The sequence below is a fragment of the Eubalaena glacialis genome, chromosome 9 (genome assembly GCF_028564815.1).
Source record: "Eubalaena glacialis isolate mEubGla1 chromosome 9, mEubGla1.1.hap2.+ XY, whole genome shotgun sequence".
Lineage (NCBI taxonomy): Eukaryota > Metazoa > Chordata > Mammalia > Artiodactyla > Balaenidae > Eubalaena > Eubalaena glacialis.
Window position 1 is genome coordinate 18514373 of NC_083724.1, and position 19993 is coordinate 18534365.

At 45.9% G+C, this 19993-nt stretch overlaps 1 protein-coding gene across 5 annotated transcripts in view; it reads left to right on the forward strand.

The window, feature by feature from the left end:
- ASTN2 (astrotactin 2) overlaps positions 1 to 19993 on the forward strand; it is a 909948-nt gene that overhangs the window by 665186 nt on the left and 224769 nt on the right. For all 5 annotated transcript variants that reach the window (XM_061200030.1, XM_061200026.1, XM_061200028.1 and 2 more), the window contains exon 16: positions 2885 to 3064. In XM_061200030.1, coding sequence (XP_061056013.1) covers positions 2885 to 3064 — 180 coding nt within the window. The remainder of the gene's footprint in view (positions 1 to 2884; positions 3065 to 19993) is intronic.

The window sequence follows — 19993 nt, forward strand, 5'->3', positions numbered from 1 at the left end:
CAATCTCACAGGGAGGGTGGATTGACAAGCAGGGAGGGCGGATTGACAAGCAGGGAGGGCGGATTGACAAGCAGGCAGGACAGTGGTGTCCACACTGCAGCAGGTCAATGCAGTAATGGGGCCGCTGTCCATTCTGGGGAGTCAGAGAGGCTCCTGGAGGAAGGGGTGTCTAAGCAGGGTGTGGGGGATGAGTAGGAGAGAGGGGCAAATGATAATCTAGGTCACACTTACATTCTCGAAGTACTTCAGGCGTGTGGATTGTATGAGTTCTTTCAGGCACTGATTCCTCCGGTTTCTCCTGGCTGATTTCTTTTCCTGCCCATTTCCTACTCAGCAGTAATGCATTCCCTGCTCCCCTCCCCCCACCAACACACACACACGCACGCACACACACACACACACTGCTCACACTTTGTCCACATGGACCCTGTGCTTCAGCTGATGGGGACGGTTTGTAGTTCTCAAAATGAGACATTTTCTTTCCTGTCTCTGTGACTTTGCGCATGCTGTTTCCTCCGCCTGGATCTCCTTGCACATCCTACAATACTCGGAGATGCCTCCCCCATTATCTATACCCTTTGGAATAAGTCAAGGAATTCCCTGTGCTCAACTGCCTATATTAAAGCACTAACAAGTGCTCGATTCACATCAGAATCCTGTCTGTCTCCCCCACTAACCTGAGAACTGTGGGTAGGGCTTGGGTCTTATTTATTCCTGTACCTTACATTCCTGCACATTGCTGATGCTCCTTTTTGATGAAGGAATAAAAGATAAACGAACACTGAAAAGTAAGGAAACGAAAACTGAAAAGACGGGGCCCGGCCTTGGGTTTTCTACCCTGACTCTTACTCATAGCACTGCCACTGGGTTATTCTCCAAGTGTCTTGCAATGGTGGGGGAGCTCTTTTCTTATCTTTTCTCTTTCAATATCGCTTTGTTCGTGAGCAACATGGAACCCTTTTAGCCTGGGTATTGGGAAGTATAAATAGTAGTTATGGCTGACATCACCCAAGCGCTTTATAATGTTTCATATCTTAGGGCTTACATCAGTCTCGAGAGGAAGGCATTCTTTATCACTTTTTGTTTTTTTTCAGGTAAGGAAACTGAGGGTCAGAGAGGTTAAGTAACTTGCCCAACGTCACACAGCTAGTAAGTGGCAGAACAGGAGCAGGGCAGGGATTTGAAGGCAGTGTTGTCTGCCTGGATAAAGAGCCACAGGGCATCTCCATGGTGTTATTTATTACTTAACAGAAACCATCTCATTATTAACTCTGCTGCATTAATTACCCAGCTGCATGGGCTAACAGGTTGATGGAGAGGGGTTGTTCTAATCAAGGACCCACTCTTTGAGCCCTGTTTCTGTTTTCACCACCACCCACACCTTTACACCGCGCTTGTGAATAAGACTGCGGTGTTCCTGTTAGAACTACAAAGGTGTATCTGCTTTAATTAATCAATAATGATGCTCCGAGAACCCCCTTGTAAATCAAATGTTTGCAAATTGGAGCTCATTTTTAATGTTGAAGAAGAGCTTGCTCTTTTACATTTTACTTTGATGTGGCACAGAATCAGTTGCTCTTATAATAACGGGCGTCGGTGTGTCTGCCGTGTCCGGGATCTGTGCCATGAACCTGGTTGAGTTGGGGGTGGGGAAGGATGCATGTGCAGACTCAGAGACAAATGGGACAGACCTTCTGCTTTCAAGGTGATGCCTGTTGAAGGTGCAAAGGGTAGGTGCTCCATGCCAGGATGGTGGGAAAAGCTTCTTGGGGGAGGGGTGACTTCCTGGGGCCTGAAAGCATGGGTGTGACTTAGGGAGGAAGTGGGAGTCCATTCCAGGTAAATCGTGGTGTGTATGTGTGTGTGTGTTGAGAGTGGGGGAGGGATATACATAAAGAAAGAATGATGGAAATCCCAGATCACACTCAGGAGAAATAAGAAAAGTGATTTGGCCAGAGGTAAAGCCTGATGTATGTAGCTCATGGGAGATGACCTTGGAGGCCTGGGATACCCAGGTAAGGTCACTGGGCTTTATCCATAGCAGGGAGGAGCCCAGAAGGTCTTAAGTCCCCTGGAAAAATAGCTTGGTGACCTGCCTGTAGGAGGAGGAAGAGGGCAGGGGAGCAGCGGTTACTGAGTGATTGTTGTGCAGGCCCCATGCCAGGCACTGAGGACTCAGGCCCCTTTGGCATAGGACTAAAGGCAATGAAACAGCAAGGAGGCCCTTGACAATGGCAGGAGAAAGGACATATCTGTTGTTTTAGGGAGGCTGAGGCAGGGACAGAAAGGGAGGTGATGTTACAGGAAGCTAAGCCAGGGATCAGATATGAGGACACAGACTGTCTGCTGAGCCTGGGCCAGTGCAGCCCCCAGGCTCCAGCCGTGGACAGCTCAGGCCCTGGATAATTGGGTACATGGGAAGTGCATGCATCCTGGGGTGAGAAGAGGAGTGGGTTGGAATCCTAGCTCCTCTGGCTGGAGGACCAAGGCAAATCAGTTCCAGTTTATGACCTTTGACTTGCTCATCCACTCGACAGGGCTTATTATGGTTGGGACTGCAGTGCTGGGCTGAGGTTAAAGTGTCTGGAACATCTAGCAGCGTGCCTGGTACACGCTAGGTGCTCAGTAGATATCGGCTTTGATTTTTTCCTGATTGTGATGTTCAGGTCGCCAGCTATAGGCCTTCCTCTGCTGTTGATTCCCTGTCAGACCTAGCGTCTTGTGTGTCCACCAGAGAGAGTAGTCTTTGCAAAATAAGTGAGGGAAAGCTGCGCACATTTGGCTGACACTATGGTGATGGATACAGCACCAAATCCAGGCTTGTCATTTGCCGGCCACCAGCCTCCCAAGCCTGACCACCTCTGCGTGCTGCTCCTCTGTCCAGGCTTCACCGACGTCCTCAAGATCCTGACCAAGGAGAGCAGTCGGGAGGAGCTGCTGTCCTTCATCCAGCACTACGGCTCGCACTACGTCGCAGAAGCCCTCTATGGCTCTGAGCTCACCTGCGTCATCCACTTCCCCAGCAAGAAGGTCCAGCAGCAGCTGTGGCTCCAGTATCAGAAAGGTAAGACTGGAGGGCTTGCTGGAGGTGGTGGCCAGATGCGGTGCAGAGGTAAGGCTGCTGGGGAGATAACTGAGCTCCCTGGGAGCTAAATCCTGGCTCTGCCCCATAGAAACTGGGTGGACTTGGGCAAGTGCCTGCCCCTCTCTGGGCTTCTCGTTCACTGTGGATGGAATGAAGGGCCGTGTGATGATTTCTCAGGAGTCTTTCAGTTCAGGCATTTCCTGAGAGCCCAGGGTGGTGTTCTGGACTCCAGAACCCTGGCCTTCTACTGCACACTCCTTGTTTCCCACTTTCTCCCCTCAAAACAACTGCCAGGGTCGGGGGGTGGAGGAGGCTGTGGGGTGGGAGTGGTGTCTCCTTGACACCTTCTTCTCTTCAGGTTCTTGAAAGAACCCAAGAAGAGCTCTGGCTCCTTTGGGAGCGATCACCTCCTGTCTGGGGGACAGTTTCAAGTCTCTGCCGTGGAGAGACTTTTATCCTCAGGGAGGGTCAGCAGATCTTATTTCCCTCCGATTCTCAGCTATTATCAGAATTGGAATTTCCCAGACGCAGGAGACCAGTCTGTGCCACTCCCCTTGGGAAATCCATTCCCTTCCCACCTCAGTTTTCCCTTCCTGTGAAATGGGTACTTTAGCCATTCCTGTCTCCCTCCTACATTAAAGGAAAGTGGTTTATGCAGTAGCATTTTGAGAAAGATGGAGCTATGGCATACATGCATTATGTATTATAACAGGTCCATGTAGTTACAGCCCCATTTCACAGATGAGAAGATGAGTCTCAGATAAGCCAACAAGTCAGGTGCCCCGCAGACACACGTAGCAGGGTGAGGATCACTTCCTGTTACCATTGTTACTATTAGTATCAATTAATTTGAAAAGAAAGCCTCTCGATCGATCGACGGAAAGGGTGAGGAGTAATGTTAAAACGTGCTTGCACCTTCTCCATATGGACCAGCCATCCTATCTCCAAGAACCAGATCGACCATAACTCCTAAAACCACAGAATGTGGGAGCCACAGGGACCTGACAGGTCTCACTGGGCTCAGCACTCCCATTGCACACCTGGGAAAACTAAGGCTGAAAGGGAAGAGGAATCTTGCTCAGAGTCACACAGCTCCTCTGGATAGAGCCAAGACAGAGCGAGATGCTCCACACTCCCTGTCTAGCTCTTCTCATGCTGCCCCTCATCCCCAGCTGGATGAAGCCCCGGCCTTTGTCTTTTCCCGAACAATTCCCTTTGCACTCTCCACCCTGTCATGGTCTCATCCCTCCCTTTCTCGTGTGTGCGACTGTTTGGGGCACGGGGGTTTATAGGCGCAGGGGAATAATTGAGTTGTCTGGGAATAGCTCCGGTTTATGGCTGTGACAACGACAGTCTTTAAGGAAGTGCATTAAATCAATAGAAGTCTCATTGTGCTACCCTATAAATAAGGTGACACATCATTAAGCAGGGCAATAAGCTTCCGGACTTTGAAGTAATACAATTAGGTTATGTTTATAAAAACCTTTGCTCACTGTGGCCACTGAACCAATTTGCCTCGTCCGGCATTTGGGGCCTGGGACGCTGCGCTAATGCTGAATCCCACCCCATCTCCACCCTCGGCTGCTTCCAGGCCTTGGACTTTTTCACTCCAGAAAATGCTATTTCTTATACACAATGGATGCATGGAATCTATGGCAAGTAAGATGGGGAGGAGGGCAGACAGAATGCTGAAACAGCAGCTGGGGACCCCCTTCAGGACTCAGAGAAACTTCAAGTTTGCCACAAACTTGCTGAGTGAACTTGGTACAGAAGCTTTTCCTTCTGGGCTTCCAGGGCAAAGGCACTTTTCTTTCTTCCCTCATCCGTGCTCGCTGCCAGAAGAGCATAGGGGGATACGCTGAGGCCGGCTGATCTGTGTGTTTCTTCCTCTCTGTCTCTACCTGATGTGACCACCTGGATGCTACATCAAACACTATAGTTTTACTTTTTAAATTTGCAAGTGATGCTGGGGAGGAGGTGGATGAGAAGCTGGGAATTTTCCCATGAAAGACAGAAAGAACTCTGGACTCAGAGATAGTTGGTGTGTGTCCCTTCTCTCCCCAGCCACCTATGTGTCATTGACATCTATATGTCAACTGTGTGTCATTGACATCTGTGAAACCAGGGCTCACTGGGGACCAGGTCAGGATGAATCTGGGTTTGGAAGCTGATCACTCTTGGGGCAGAGCTTGTGGGAAGAAGACGGATTAGAACAGTGTCAAAGTGGGACAGACAGGATTTCAAGTCGATACCTCTTCTTACATCCCTGCCAGGAAACCTCAGGCAAAGTAACTTCTAAGTTTCAGTTTCCTTGTTTGATAAGTGAGGGATAGTAATTTCCTTACAAGGCTTTTGGGAGAATGAAATGAGATAATACAGGTAAAACACATCTCATACAATAAGTACATAAAAAAAAGTAGCTTAACGTGAAGTGAACGTTATGGGCATCAGCTGAGGATTGTAGCCCTGGCCACAGCTCTTGCTAATGTGTGGCCACAGCCCTCCTTTCTCCCTGAAAAGCGCCTGTGTCACTAGTCCCTGCAAATATCTTTTCAACCCAGCAAGGGTAGAGGGTGGAGTGCTCTAGGATTCTGTGAAATCTATGTTTAGACCCAGATGGTGGTTTCTTCTTGGTAGGAAAGGCCAAGGCTGAAAGAGTAGGCTGTGAAGAGACCAAACAGGGTGTGGATAACAACCACGGACGTCGTACAGCCCTTCACAGTTTACACACAGCCTTCCTTTGGTCCTCCCACCTACCCCTTGAGGCAAAGAAGGCACGAATACTCACCCCTTATCTTAGAGAAGGGAAATCTGAACTTAAAAGACATTGCGGGCTTACCAGGGCCACACAGTTTGTTACTGAATGAGCTGGTGTTTAAATTCCAACCTGAGCCCACATCCAGTGTCCCCAGACATTAGAAACAAATGTCCCAGCCTTTCCAGGTTCACTAATGATGGGGCTCTGGCCACTGTTGTGATGCAGCCACTAGAAGTCATGGAAAGTCAAGGGGGTTGGGGTGAATGTGCCTGATTAAAATATCTCCCACAAGAGTTTTATTTCACTCTCATTCCCCTAAGTGCTTCTAAGTGTGCATTCCATGGGGGGAAAAAAGTCACATTTATCATTCATTAACCTCTGGTTCACTGGTACTTCCTAAGTGCTTCTTCTCTGCAGACCTCGTGCCACATGCTGGGGCATTGCGGTAGGCAAGACATGGGTGCTGTCCTCATGTGGGTTCAGCCTGTGTTAGCCTTCCAACAGTTTGTCATTCTTGTGATAGACTTTTTTTTTAAATCTATTGATAGATGGCTGGAGAAAGGCAGGTGGCTGGCATGTGTTAGGGAACCCAGTCACTGTCATACGATGGCCCATAACTTGTTTCATGTACCACTCCTGATTAGTTGGGGAGTGGCTTTTCTAGACCACTGTATGAAGGTCACTGGGATCACTGGGAAAGAACGCTGTGATCAATGAACAATATCTGCTCTTTGCAGAAAGGGAGAGTGGTCGTCCATACCTTTGTATTGTTTCCCTGTAATAGGGCAAAATGAAAGCTTGAACAACAGACCCAGCTTCTGATGATGATTCCAGAGAGGTGCACTGGGCATGCCAAGAAGGACTAGAAAGATCCAGGCAGGGAGGCGGGGTTTCCTATCACCAAGTGGATATTATGGGCATTCCACCAGTCTAGAGGGGACTGGAGCATTGGACAGGTCAATTAGATGGTACCAGCCAAAGCCAGGAAGAGCTGGACCTTAGAAGGCAACTAGAATAGCTTAAGTCATCCCCAGAAGCTCCTGCCCAGGCATGATTAGCTTGGAAGCTGTTCAGCCTGTCAGGTTCCTTTAACCATCACCTCTGCTCCCAGGCCGTGCTCCAAGCACCACGTCAAGTTTTTAGTTTCTTGCCACAGCTTAATATTTTCACTATATGCTACTGTTTTCTTGATGCACCTATATTTTGAAAAGCTACTTTTCTCCCAGTTGAGGCTTCACTTCACTCTTTGACTTGATATTCACACATTCTTCCTAGCCATGACCTTGACACATGAGTCTTATATCATGATTAAGACTCTCTGTATAAAGTTACCCTTCTTCTGGCTATCTTGGATAAAGACTTCCTCATTTGCAGATAAAACACAGGTTTTGCAGTCAGATGGACCTTGGTTCAAATCCCATCTTCCCTCTTACAAGCTGTGTGATCTTGGGCAAATCGGTTCACACTCTAAGATCTACTTTCCCATATGCAAGATACGGGATCCGATGACAGCATAGACACATCAATGATGGACTTATTTATCTACCACTGAGCCAGGCATCTAATTACTATCTTGGTCCAATCCACTCTCTCCACCCATGGCTGCCGCATCCACTCAGGTAACCGTGATCCGAGATGTGTGTTTGTAGGTGTGTGTAGGTACACACATGTATATATTGGGGCAGGGGGAGATATGGCTGCTACTTTTCTCCGCTCTCTTGTCAGTTGACTCAGCACTAAGGACGGGGGTAGACTGGACTCAGGTGGAGAGGGACTGCTGGGGTGGAGCCAGTGAGGGGGGGAGCCTTGGAGCTCTACTAGGGAGGTGTCAAAAGGGCTCTGTGACCCTGCACTTTTGTTATCCCTTGTCATTCTCTATTCAGAGGGGATAGTGATGAATGCAGAAATTACGAGTCTGATAGTTTTCCTGAATTTTCAGTTGCTTCTTTTTCACGGAGAAAGTGACTATGGAAGGTAAAGGATGTGTGCATGTAAAGGAATTGTTCATTGTGTGTGTGTGTGAGAGAGAGACAGAGACAGGGACAGAGAGAGACAGAGACAGAGAGAGACGGAGAGAGATTGACTGAGGGAAATAGGAGGAGACAGAAAAACAAAGAGAGATAGACACAGGGAAACCAAAATCCACAAAGAGAAATGGAGAAACAAAAAGTGTAGAAGAGAAAGTGTATGAGATTAATGTCTTTTTCAAGTTTAGAGACTCGGTGACCCTGATGAAAGGACATTCTCCATGTGAAGGTTGAACTGCTCTTGAGTTTAGATTGGGAGAGCCTATAGCATAGAGATGTCCCCACAGATAAATGCCTGTTGCCACCTTTAAGAGATGTTTTATCTATTATAATTTCCCAAGACTGTCCAAGGGAATGAATTTCTGCATTTCCATTTGAATTACAATGCCCTTTTGAATGTCACCTGAAACATTCCTAGATTACTCTTTAAAGGAATTTTAGCTGTTTGAAAGGCAGCTCAGGGGTTGGGGAGGGGGAGGAGAAGGGAAAGATGTAGTCAAGTGTCACCTCCTTTTGTGAGGACAGGTGTAGCCAAGGGGCTGATGTGAGCTGGAGAACTCTCCTGGGCTTTCAGTTTCCTGAGGGAACTTGCTTCAGAGATGCCAACCAGACATGAAAGGAGTCAATCTCAGAGCTGAGACCTGCATGGGTACTGGTCTACTTCCCTGGTGAAATCATCTGGGGGCAGTTTTCAGTTCCCATTTGCTTGACCGTTCATTAGCATTTGATGGAGTTGACCACTTCCTGCTTGAGGCACTGTCTATGTTTGCTTCCGTGGTACCAGATCTTCCTGGTTGCCCACTTTCCTTCCTGACTGTTCCTTCTCTGTCTCCTTTGCTGGCTTATTCTCCTCTGCCAAACCGGTCAATATGGTTTTGCAGGACTGCCGTTGTCTCTGTGGGGACTCTCAGGCACGCTCTCTGTTGCCATCCCTACACTGATGACTCCCACTTTATACATCTGCCTCCAAGCTTTCCTCTGATATGTGCTATCACGGTAGCTCTCTGCCTGCCCAAACTCTGCCCCACACAGCCTAGAATTTTTCCAGTGTTCTGATGAAAAGCACCTGTATCTGTTTAGAGGCAGAGCCACAAACCTAGAAATCCTCAATATCTCCCTCTCCCTCGCTCCCCCCATTTCCAAACCGTCCCAAGTCTTATCAATTTTAATTACCAAATAGCTTTTGAAATTGCCCACTTCTTTCCACCTCACTGCTGCCACCGTCATGGCTTGTCTGGACTCTAGCGTTGGCCCCCTACCTGGTCTCCCTGCATCCAGTCTTGTCCCACATCAATCCAGCTGCACAGCCCTGAGGACATGGATCAGTCCAGGTTCTCCAGAGAGAACCAACAGGATAGATGGGTAGATAGATAAAATTCTCTTTATTCTATGTGATATGAACATGTATATGATATATATTCATATGATATTTATATGTATAATATATATGAAAGCTATATATATAATTGGTTCTGTATCTCTAGATGTATGTATGTATATATACACACATATCCAGATATATATATATATATATATATATATATATATATATATAGAGAGAGAGAGAGAGAGAGAGATTTATTATTAGAAATTAGCTCATCTGATTATGGAGGCTGAGAAGGTCCAAGCTAAGATCTCAGCAAACTGGAGATCCAAAAGAGCCAGTGGTATGAGATCCAGTTCCAAGGCTGGCAGGCTCTAGAACTAAGAAGAACTGATGCTTCAGTTCGAGTCCAAAGGCAGGAAATGATGGACATTCCAGCTCAAATACTCAGGCAGGAGGAGCTCCATCTTACTCACGGGAGGGTCAGCCTTTGTTTCTATTCAGGCCTTCAACTGATGGAATGAGGCCCACCACATCAGAAAGGGCAATCTGCCTTACTCAGTCTGCTGATTATTTTGCCAAAAACACCCTCACTGACTCCCTCACAGACACATCCAGAATAGTGTTTGGTCAAATATCTGGACACCTCATGGCCCAGTCAAGTCCACGTAAAAAATTAAGCATCGTGGGATGTCTCTAAAATGGAGATCCCATCACGCCCTTCCTTCCATGAAAACTCCTGGGTGCCTTGTCATTGCCCTGAGGCTAATTTCCAAACTCCTCCCCATGGCCTCAGGGCCCTCTCAGATCTGCTGTGTCCCCATCAACCTCCTTAGCCTCATCTGTCTCCATGCTCTCTGCCTTCCAGTCACATTGAGCCTCGTACTCCTTAACTATCACTCGGGTTAAAGTCTCAGCCTGGACAAGGTCCCAGTGTGCTGTTGGGAGGTGGCTGAGTATCCCTTGCCCCTCCCCTGGCCCCTTGGCCTCCGTGCAGCTGTTTGTAGGATAGGTCTAGCTCTGGGCTGGTGTTTTTTCTTGGCGAGGACAGGAGGACGTTAAATATGAGCTGGACACTCTCGAGCCTGCAGCACGCCAAAGGAGACAGCCAACTTATTTTCTCCTCAGAACCATGCAAAAAGACGATACAGGATGTGGTTCATTAAATACAAATAGGCCCACGAGACTGCTGTTTCTACCAGATGAAATTACCAAAAAAAAAGCATTTGTCCCCTGGTTTAGATTGAGTCCATCTGGAACGGAACACCCTAGTATTTTTCCTATTGGTACATCCCAAGAATAATAATCCTCCACTTGTGCTCGGCACAGCGCATCTCACAAAGCACTTCCACATACATTATTTCATCCAATTTACTCCTCACAACCAGCCTGTAAGGTAGGCATCATTATCTGCATTTCACGCTTGAGGAAACTGAGGCTCAGACGGGGGAGATGATTTACGGGAGTTCACCCCAGGGAACTTGGCAGAGCAGGGGTTTGAACGCAGGCCGCTTTAAGCACAAAGACCTCGCTTGTCCACCTCTATCACAGCAGCCTCAGAAACCTCTTCAGATGTTGGCATCAGACCCAGGGGAACTGTTTGCTTTCCTGTTCTGTCTCTCTCATCCACAGTTGAAAGAACTGGGGAAAGCTGAGACTCAGAGTTTAGTCCCTCAGCTCAGGCAGGGGTGGAAGTACTCTCTTTATTCACCCCTCTGCACAACGTGCTTCTCTAGCATAACTTAGGAGCAATGTTATAAGGTAAAGCCAAACCCTAAAACATCAGGGCTGAGAGAGGCCTTAGCAATCATCTAGCCAGACCTGAGTTTCCCTTTATGTGTCAGTTATGATTAAATGGTAGTGAAATGCTGCCTGGAATACTGCACTGAAAGAGATTCTGGGTGAGGACCAGGCTTGGTGGGGTAGAGTCGCTTAGCAGTATCTGCCGTGAATGTGAGAGTAAGAAATGGTGACTCATGTGTAAGGTGTTTTCCATCCCCGTCTAGGTTAGCCATTCCCATTCTACAGATGGGAAAGTTGAGGTCAGTTTAGGTAATCCATTAGGACCTGCCGCTGCAAAGGGGGAAATTTAATAACCAGCTAGAGGCATAATTTGGTCTTTCTTCACCTCAAAACCTACAGCAAATTCAAAGACTCCTAGTCACCACAGCCCCCCACATGCTCATAGATCACGGAGCCATTCATCTGGCAGCATGCCCATTTTCTTATTTCAGAGTTCCTGCACACACAAAAACACATGCACAAATAACATCATTTCCTGAACCACTGGAGACTGTCCCCATTGTCCTAGTTAGGGGACGCATTCAGAGATTGACACTCTTGTAAAGTAGCTACCTTGATTCTATTCAGACTGGGGCCAGACCACACTTGTTCCCCTATCGCAGCCCCATTCCCAGGAAGGTCTCACAGGGACTCAGGGAGCAGGATTTTAGATAGGACCCTTCTCTCGCATCAGTCTTGCTCTAAGGATGTGGAATTTCCCTGGAGATGAATATGGGGCTTTTGTTTTCTCTCTGCCTTCAGCCCCCTTCTGGGAACGAAATGGTCTGGAGGGAACACAGATACCCAAATGGGAGCTTTTGCCTTCCCAGGTCATTATTAGCAGGTCGAACTCTCCACCCTGAGGGCAGCCTCCCCACAGATTCACACCACAGGGCGCCTTCCCTCCCCTGTCTCACATGTTCCCTTCGTCCCTTCTCAGCCCCCAACTTTCCACAACAGTGCTCTGAGCCCCTAGTATATGCCAGGGCCTGTGTCCGGTGCTGAGGATGCCAAGGTGAATGAGACACGCTCTCTGCTCTCAAAGAGCTCACAGTCAAATGGGAAAGATTTTCAGCAGGTGAACAGATGATTACGGCCCTTTGGATACATGCTGTGACAGGGAAGCATAAGGGGTGTGTGTGTGTGTGTGTGTGTGTGTGTGTGTGTGTGTGTGTGTGGGCCAGGGGTGGAGGAGGCAAGGTGAGGAGGTGGGCCCCTAACCACCTGGGATGAGCTGGGAATTTCCCTGGAGAAGATTCTAAGCCGAGCCCTGAGGGTGTGAGGGCATTTGCCATCTAGGAAGGTGTAGAGGGATTGCACAGGCAAGATGCAGGCTGGGTGTGTGGGGCAGCCTGGCAGGTGCTGAGTCCTCCCAGAGCAGTTGGGAGCAATAGTGCCCGAATCCCCTCCAGCATTCCTGAGGGTTGCCATTGGCTTCTTTGTTAGAGCTTTGTATGTCTTTGTGCCTCTGCCATTGGCTCTGTCCACAGCAGAGAACTCTCACAAATAGGAGAGGCTGAATCTCCAAATGCCTAAAATTAAATGAAAACAAGGGACCGGTATGGGAGGTACCAGAGGAATCATTGGAAAAACATCTGGACCTTTCAGGGTTGTTATGAAGATGATATGAGATCATGTGATTAATCGGCCCATAGTAGGAACTCAACATGAAATCAGTCATTCTTACCCGCTCCTTACCAGAGGTTACCTTTCAACAAATAACAACATAAAAATCAAGCTGTGTGTGAGTCATCCGTCCCATTTGCCAGATGTGACTTAGGGTTTTCTGAGCCTCAGTCCTTTTATCTTTAAAATGGGCCTCATCATGCTTGCCTCACAGTATTGTTATGAGAATTAAAAGAATCAATGGTTGTAAAGTGATTATTGCTGCACCTGACATATAAGAAATGCTCAGGAAATGCTAGCTAGTATTATTATCATTTATTACTGTGAGACACAATCAAGTTAGTGATGATGCTTATTACTAAACAAAAAGCATAATGATGTAGCTCTTTCCAGTCCTGACTACAGCAGCCTAAGATATAAGCCCTCTTCCTGCCAGACCTTCTAACACCATGGCTGTTTGTCTCTTGTTGATCTGCCAGCTTGTGAATTTTAGTCCTGCCTGAGCCTGGAGGTGGGAATAGAAGGCAGAGTTATCAGAAAGCACAGCCTGGAGCCCAGCGGTGGAGCACAGGGGAGCGTGTTTGCACAGCCGAACACCAAGCTTATAGTGGTCAAGAATGTGTAGGGCTGTGTTGGGGGGAGGGTGGGGGCCGGGTGACAGAGGAGTGGGCAGCAATGACTGACTTGTTTTCTATTTCTACTATGAAACTATTAATCACACGATCTCACACTGTGTTTGTAAAATCCCTGTGAGGTCCAGGTTATTATCCTTATCTTCTAAATGAGAAAACTCATGTGCTTAAGGTCATGTGGCTTGGTAATAGGCAGAGGCAGGATTCTATCCCAGGACTGTCTGACTCCAAAGTCCACATACCCTACTGCCCCCCTGTAATAACCGAAGCCATGTACTGAGAACCACTATATGGCAGGAGATTCGCTGGCACTTCACATGCATGATCTCATTTAATCCTCCAAACAATCCTCTAAAGCTGGTGTCTTTATGCCTGGGAAACTGAGACTCAGTGAGTAAAATATGTAATCCAAAGGTACATAGGTGGTAAAAGGTACTCTCCCTTGCCGTCTCTTTCTTCCATCCTTTCTCACTCCAGTCCTCTCACCATTTACTTTTTACTATTATTTAACCACAGTGGGCACTCCAGCAAGTGTGTTCTCTCTGAGAGGCCTTTCTCTTCCCCCGAAGCAATTAGAAGTACTTGGTCAGGAAGACTGAGAAAAGAGGCAGATAGATCAACATGATTCCAGCCTGCATGATGTCGGCCCGCTGGCTCCAGATTCTTGTTTCCTAGCAACACCTTGGCTCTGGGTCAGGGTGCAGGCTTTGAGGCAGGCCTTAGAGGTGGACTTGACCAGTGATCCATTGGGTTGGAGCTGGCCTTGGCTGTCTTCATCTGACACACCAGCTCTGTGCCCCAGGGGTGCCTCCTTAGGGTCCTTGGGATCTGTACTTTGGTCCCCTCCCATTCCACAGGTGTCCAGGGAGATGGAAGACTCCTTCTGGAGCTCTTGGCTCAAGAAGCCCCTGAGATCTGGGGCACCAGAATCACTGACATTTACAACTGAAAAAATCCTTGATTTAATAACTCTATTAATATAGATAATGAAATGGAGTCCCAGGGAGAATAAGCAACTTGCTCAAAGGAATTATACATTAGTGACAGGATTAGGACTCGAACTAGCCCCTTCTTCTCTCTTCCCCATCAAAGAAAGTGTGTTGAGAGGCAATTCAAGGGACCATGTGTTCAAAGGTACCATCTTTTTTGTTTGTTAACAGCTTTATTGAGATATCATTTAGATACCACACAATCGAAGGTGTCTTTTTGAGCCTTCTTTGGAAGCACTGGTGACTCTGCACCAAGACAAAGTTTGGGTTGAATTTCCAGAAGGGAACACAACTTTTAATTATTTTATAGCTGAGAAGATTCTCTAAGGAAAGTGAAATCTGAGGGAACCACTCCCCCCAGCTTTCAACCACATCCCGTTTTTCTATTGCAACTAACAGTCCGTGATTCAGCGAGGCAGCTGGTGGGAGGAGCAGGAGGTGGCATAATGAGCTGGTGCTAAATGTGACCCAAAGTGTTCATGTATATCAACATATGAGCTAAGCTGACCCCCTGCCCTGGTTTTATCCAGCAACTGCTTTAGTGCCTGCTTTGTTTCAGGTACCGTGCTAGATGCTGCAGATGCAGCGGTAAATTCAAAGTCGCTCTGCCTTCACAGGGCTCAGTTTAGCCTTAGAGAGAGGTAGGCAACAAGGAAATCACAATGCAATGTGTCAGTGCTAGAAGGCAGAAACACAAAAGGTGGTGTGGACACCTGACTTAATCTGTGTAGTGGATCAGGAAGGGGACCTCAGAAGACCTGGAAGAGGTAAGATTTAGGAGACATTGGTGGGTAGGGAGAGGGAAAGTGTTTTAGGTAGCATAAAAGCAAGTACTAAAACGGCCTAGAGAGGGATGGAAGCAGTGGTGAGATAAATCTAGAAAGATACATAGGTGGGAATAAAATCCCACTGGATATGTAGACCGTGTTAAGGAATTTTTCCTTTTACCAGGAGCATTTTAAAGTCATTTAAATGTTTTCTGTAATATTATTAGCACTTACGTTTTAAATCTGACTCTGGCTGGTGTGGGATTGGGCTTGATTTGGGATGGGAGGAAGTGTAGTAGATAGGATGCTAGATTAGATTTAAGAAGATCAGTTAGGAAGTTGTAACAGTGTTTCAAGAGCTTAAATTTAAGGTTAGTAGGAGCTTAAATTATCATAGTTACGAGAATGAAGAAAAGAATAAAGGGATGTGAAAAATATTAAGCTGCTAGCAGGATGAGAACTTTATGATTGAATAGTGGGAGGTGGGAGGTGGGAGGTGAGAGGTGAGAGGTGAGAGGTGAGGGAAGTGATTAGAAATGGTGCCAAAGTTTCGGGCCTACATGCCCGAGTCGATGCTTGTGTTCCTTAAATGGAACAGTAGCAGGACAGCAGGTATTGGAGAGTTGAGTTGTCTTAAATATGCTGAGTGTAAGTTTTCTAAGGGATATCTTCATTGAACACACCAGCCCACAGTTGGCGTGCCAACTGGCAATACAAAGTGGGCAGCTGGATATATACCACTCAAAAGGAAGGTAAGAGCTGAAAAATGCAGGTTTGAGACCTAGTTTCATAGGTCATTGAATTCATAGGAAGAAAACAACATCTCCCAGCATAAAAATAAAGCTCCTCTTTTGTAACTTGTTTCCTTAGGGAGCTGCTTTTCCCCCTGCCACACCCAGTATTGTTTCTGATGTTTTATTTAGAGAGGCTTTATCTCATTCAGAGAGAGGCTGTCCAGGCTGCCCATTTTAGGCCAGCTTTTACTTGTGTAAGATGTATGAGACATATTTCACCCTATATGACAGTGTCTAGGTCCATCCATGTCTCTACAAATGACCCAACTTCATCCCTTTTTATGGCTGAGTAATATTCCATTGTATATATGTACAACATCTTCTTTATCCATTCCTCTGTTGATGGACACTTAGGTTGTTTCCGTGTCCTGGCTATTGTCAATAGTGCTGCAATGAACATTGGGGTGCATGCATCTTTTTGAACTATGGTTTTCTCTGGGTATATGCCCAGTAGTGGGATTGCTGAGAACCTACTGTGTAGCACAGGGAACTCTACTCAGTGCTCCGCAGTGACCTAAATGGGAAGGAAATCCAAAAAAGAGGGGATGTATGTATATGTAGAGCTGATTCACTTTGCTGTACAGTAGAAACTAACACAACATTATAAAGCAACTATTCTCCAATAAAAATTTTAAAAAGTCTACAGGACATTAAGAATAGTCCTGGTACATATTAAGTAGGCTGGAGTTAATATCCCCGTTTCATTGAGGAGAAAAACAGGCATATGGGGCAATGGTCACCAGAGCAGAAGAGAAGAATACATACTTTTAGATTTTTTTCCTTTATCATTTGCACCTTTCATTTAGCTAACAATTAATTAACCTTTTTGGAGGATCCAGGGTATATGTGCCATTTGTATGTGCATCGTACATTTCTTCCAGGGTATCAATCAATGAAAGTTTTATTCTCCTAGATCCAGCCCCAGAGTCATGGATCAGGTGAGGTAACATACATGCCTGCTCCCTCTCTACTCTTTGAGTGTAATATTTTAAATTTAACTTTATTTCTAACATTTTTACAGAATCATTAAATTTGTCAAACAAGTTTCAGATTCTTGGGGCTGAGAGATTTAGAGAGTTATTATTTTTAAGTGTAAATATTAAATGTCATTTCACAAAAGCACATGGTTTTATTCATGTGGTTGCTCAGAAATTAAAATTATACAATTTTTTTGTTTATCATATTATGACGTTGTTTTTAATATTTAACTCTAAACATTTGTTGTCACTCTGAAGTAGGGGGATGGACTCCCAGCCATTATTTGGTTCAGATGATGAAACGGATGATGCTACACACACACATCAAGAGGACTTTAAAAGATTTGTCACTCATGAATGGAGCTTTCTGGGGAGAGCAAAGGTGGCTCTCAGGCAGGTCCAAAAATGGCTTGAGAGAGCAAGCAAAAGAGACTGGCTTGGCTTTTATATAATGGCAAGGGGGGTGGAGTGGGGTTGGAGTTGGTTCCATATTGCTGGCTGAGGCTTGCATGGTTTGAACTTCCCTCTGGCACCAAAGGTGGGAGCACTTAGGCTTGCCCAGATGAGGGGGCCAGTGGGGAAGGGGGAGTAGCGGGGCTTGAAAGCTGGCAGAGATCAAGCATCAAATATGGAGTCAGAATTTTTATTACACTTCACTCTGGATATTTGACTGATGACTGAAATGTGCCATGTTTCATTTAATTGAACTTGAACTTGTTAAGTAACCCGTATGTCACTCTATGAGGCCTGCAGTCTGAGGGTGGTGAGAGAAATATTAGTTCCATTAAATGCCTTGTATGAGAGCCCAACATGATATATTTTGAGAAATGAAATGAATGCTTTGGTCACTATCAATAATGTCTGGAACTCTGAAGGGGAGGAAGAGTGTCCTAGGTGAGACCCTTAATTGTGGATTTACTATGTGTAGAGACATATGTGACCTTGATTTTTATATTTTGGGTATCTGTGAGACAAGAGATTTTCAGCATTCTTTACCTCAAAGAGGCAAACTTGGATAGGGAATTGTCGCTGCCATTGGCTAGACCAGATGAGCAGATCATTGACAATGGCCCAAGAGTCTGTAGAAATGTACAGATGGGGCTGACTGTTGGCCTGGGCATCCAGTGCAAAGAAGACGGCATGAAGTTTGGCCAGTTGTGCTGACTCTTGGGTCCAGTCCCATTATCAGGGACATCTCAGTTAAGGACTAAAAAGCAGCAAACTCCATATTCTATGATGGTGGTGCCGCCATCTAGAAAGCATATAAAGTCCCTTTGCTGGTCATTCACTTGATCCCAAGGGACTCCCCAGATGGTCAAGGTGTCTGGGTAAGGGAGGGGGTGATCTTCTCCAGCATCATGACATCTGACAAAGGAGTAAAGATGGGGGGCACCCCCCCTAAAAATGTGATATGCCAGAGGTTTGGCCCTATGCTGGAGCTAGGAGGCCTCAGGGGCTGTGCTGAGCTTTCAGGGTGCTGCTGCCATGATCTAAGGCTGTGGGAAGCTGGGTATGGAGGGTCACAGCCTCTGTTTATAGGAGAGCCCAGTATGCAGCCTGATGTTGCACTGTAATGGCGTATAGCGTGGAGATGAGGAGGGCTGTTTCTTGTACCAAAAGTCCAGGGGCAAATTACGGTTATCATATGTGGTTCAGAGACTCCAGGAGGCATGAGAGGAGATTGCTGAAGCCTTTACAATGAAGGAGTCTCTGGGGGTCACCGATTGGAGTGCCTGCTGTATTGCAATTTGGGTAGATTCTACAGTCTTTTGTTGTATGGGATCCCAGTCAAGGTAGGCTGATTTGTGAGTAATAGTATAAATGTGCTTAAGTAAAATTTGTAAATGAGAAATATGTTGTCTCTAGAACGCAAAAGGCCTGAAAGGAGTTGGACTTATTTTAACATTATAATTGCTGGTTTTGACAGTGTCAGGAACGGAATGGTCCTCAGCTAAATAACTTTCAGGAATTTAACCAAAGTGGCAGGACCTTGTACAATGTATAGGGCAATGGCCCGTCCCTTTTTGTGAGTTATTTTGTAAATGTTTGTATGTCCTCAATGAGCGTGTCACATTAATGTCTTTGGAAGAGGGTGTGATCAGTGTGATGGCATTACTGTGCTCCTGGAGAAAGTTGGTTGCATTAAGATCTTGTCTGTAAAGATTGTGTGTGAAGGCATGGCTGCTGAGGTACCTCATGGGTAGCCAGGTAAAGGGGGATTGTGTCCCTTTGAAGTTGAAGGCAAACTGTGTGTGAGAGGCTGTTGAAGTAGGCACTGAACATGACATATTAGCCAAGTCTATGAGTGCAAAGTATTAACCAGTTATTGATTGGATGGTATTTATTATTTCAATAATTGGTATGGAAGCATTAATGGGTGGGGCCTCAGCATTAAGGTTACAGTAATCCATTGTGAGGTTTCATTCAGGTTTAAGAACAGGGTAAACTGGGCTGTTAAATAATGAAGCAGTGGGGATAATCACTCTTTTTTCTAAATAGGTCTTGTATATGGATTTTAAACCTCAAAGGTTCTGTTTAAAATGGGCCATATTAACTATTTTAACTAATGGGGGAGGGCAGGGTCCATGTAGTCCCATTTTGGTAAGCCAATTTTAAGTACCAAAACTTAATTCAATTTTAATTTATTTCATTGGGTCAGAGCATCCATACTCAGTATGGAATATTTCAAGGTAATGAGTGTTATGGTTATGGGGAATTTAGGCAAGGCATTAGTTCTGATGATTAAGGTGAGGTATACCTATTTGTCTTCCTTACATATCCTGAAATGTCCTTAGTAACTCCCTTAAGATTATAGGGCGTACCTTGTTTAAATTTAGGGGAATTCCCACATGTAAATCTAATTTGAGCCCCAGTATTGATTAAAGCCATGGAAGTTTGGTAATTAGTGCATTTCAGCAGATGTTAAAAGCTAGTTCAGAGTTTAGGTTGTTGAGACGCAAAAACCAATTAGCAATCTTCGAACTTTTTTGTTTTTTGTATAAATTCTTTTAGTAAATTTTGGAATTCTAATTGGGTCAAATTGTGACCTCTATTTGAGTTTTGTGTTTGTTTCCTCCTCCTGTATTCACTGTTTGTTTTTTGTTTTTTTTTTCCTTTTGGTGGTTACTGTATATAGTTTTGTGGTGAGGGGCCGGGGGGAGTCCTCGCTACCCTACTCATAAGTTTCTTCCTCCAGAGTTGCAAATCTGTGTCATCAGGATTAGGGTCTCCC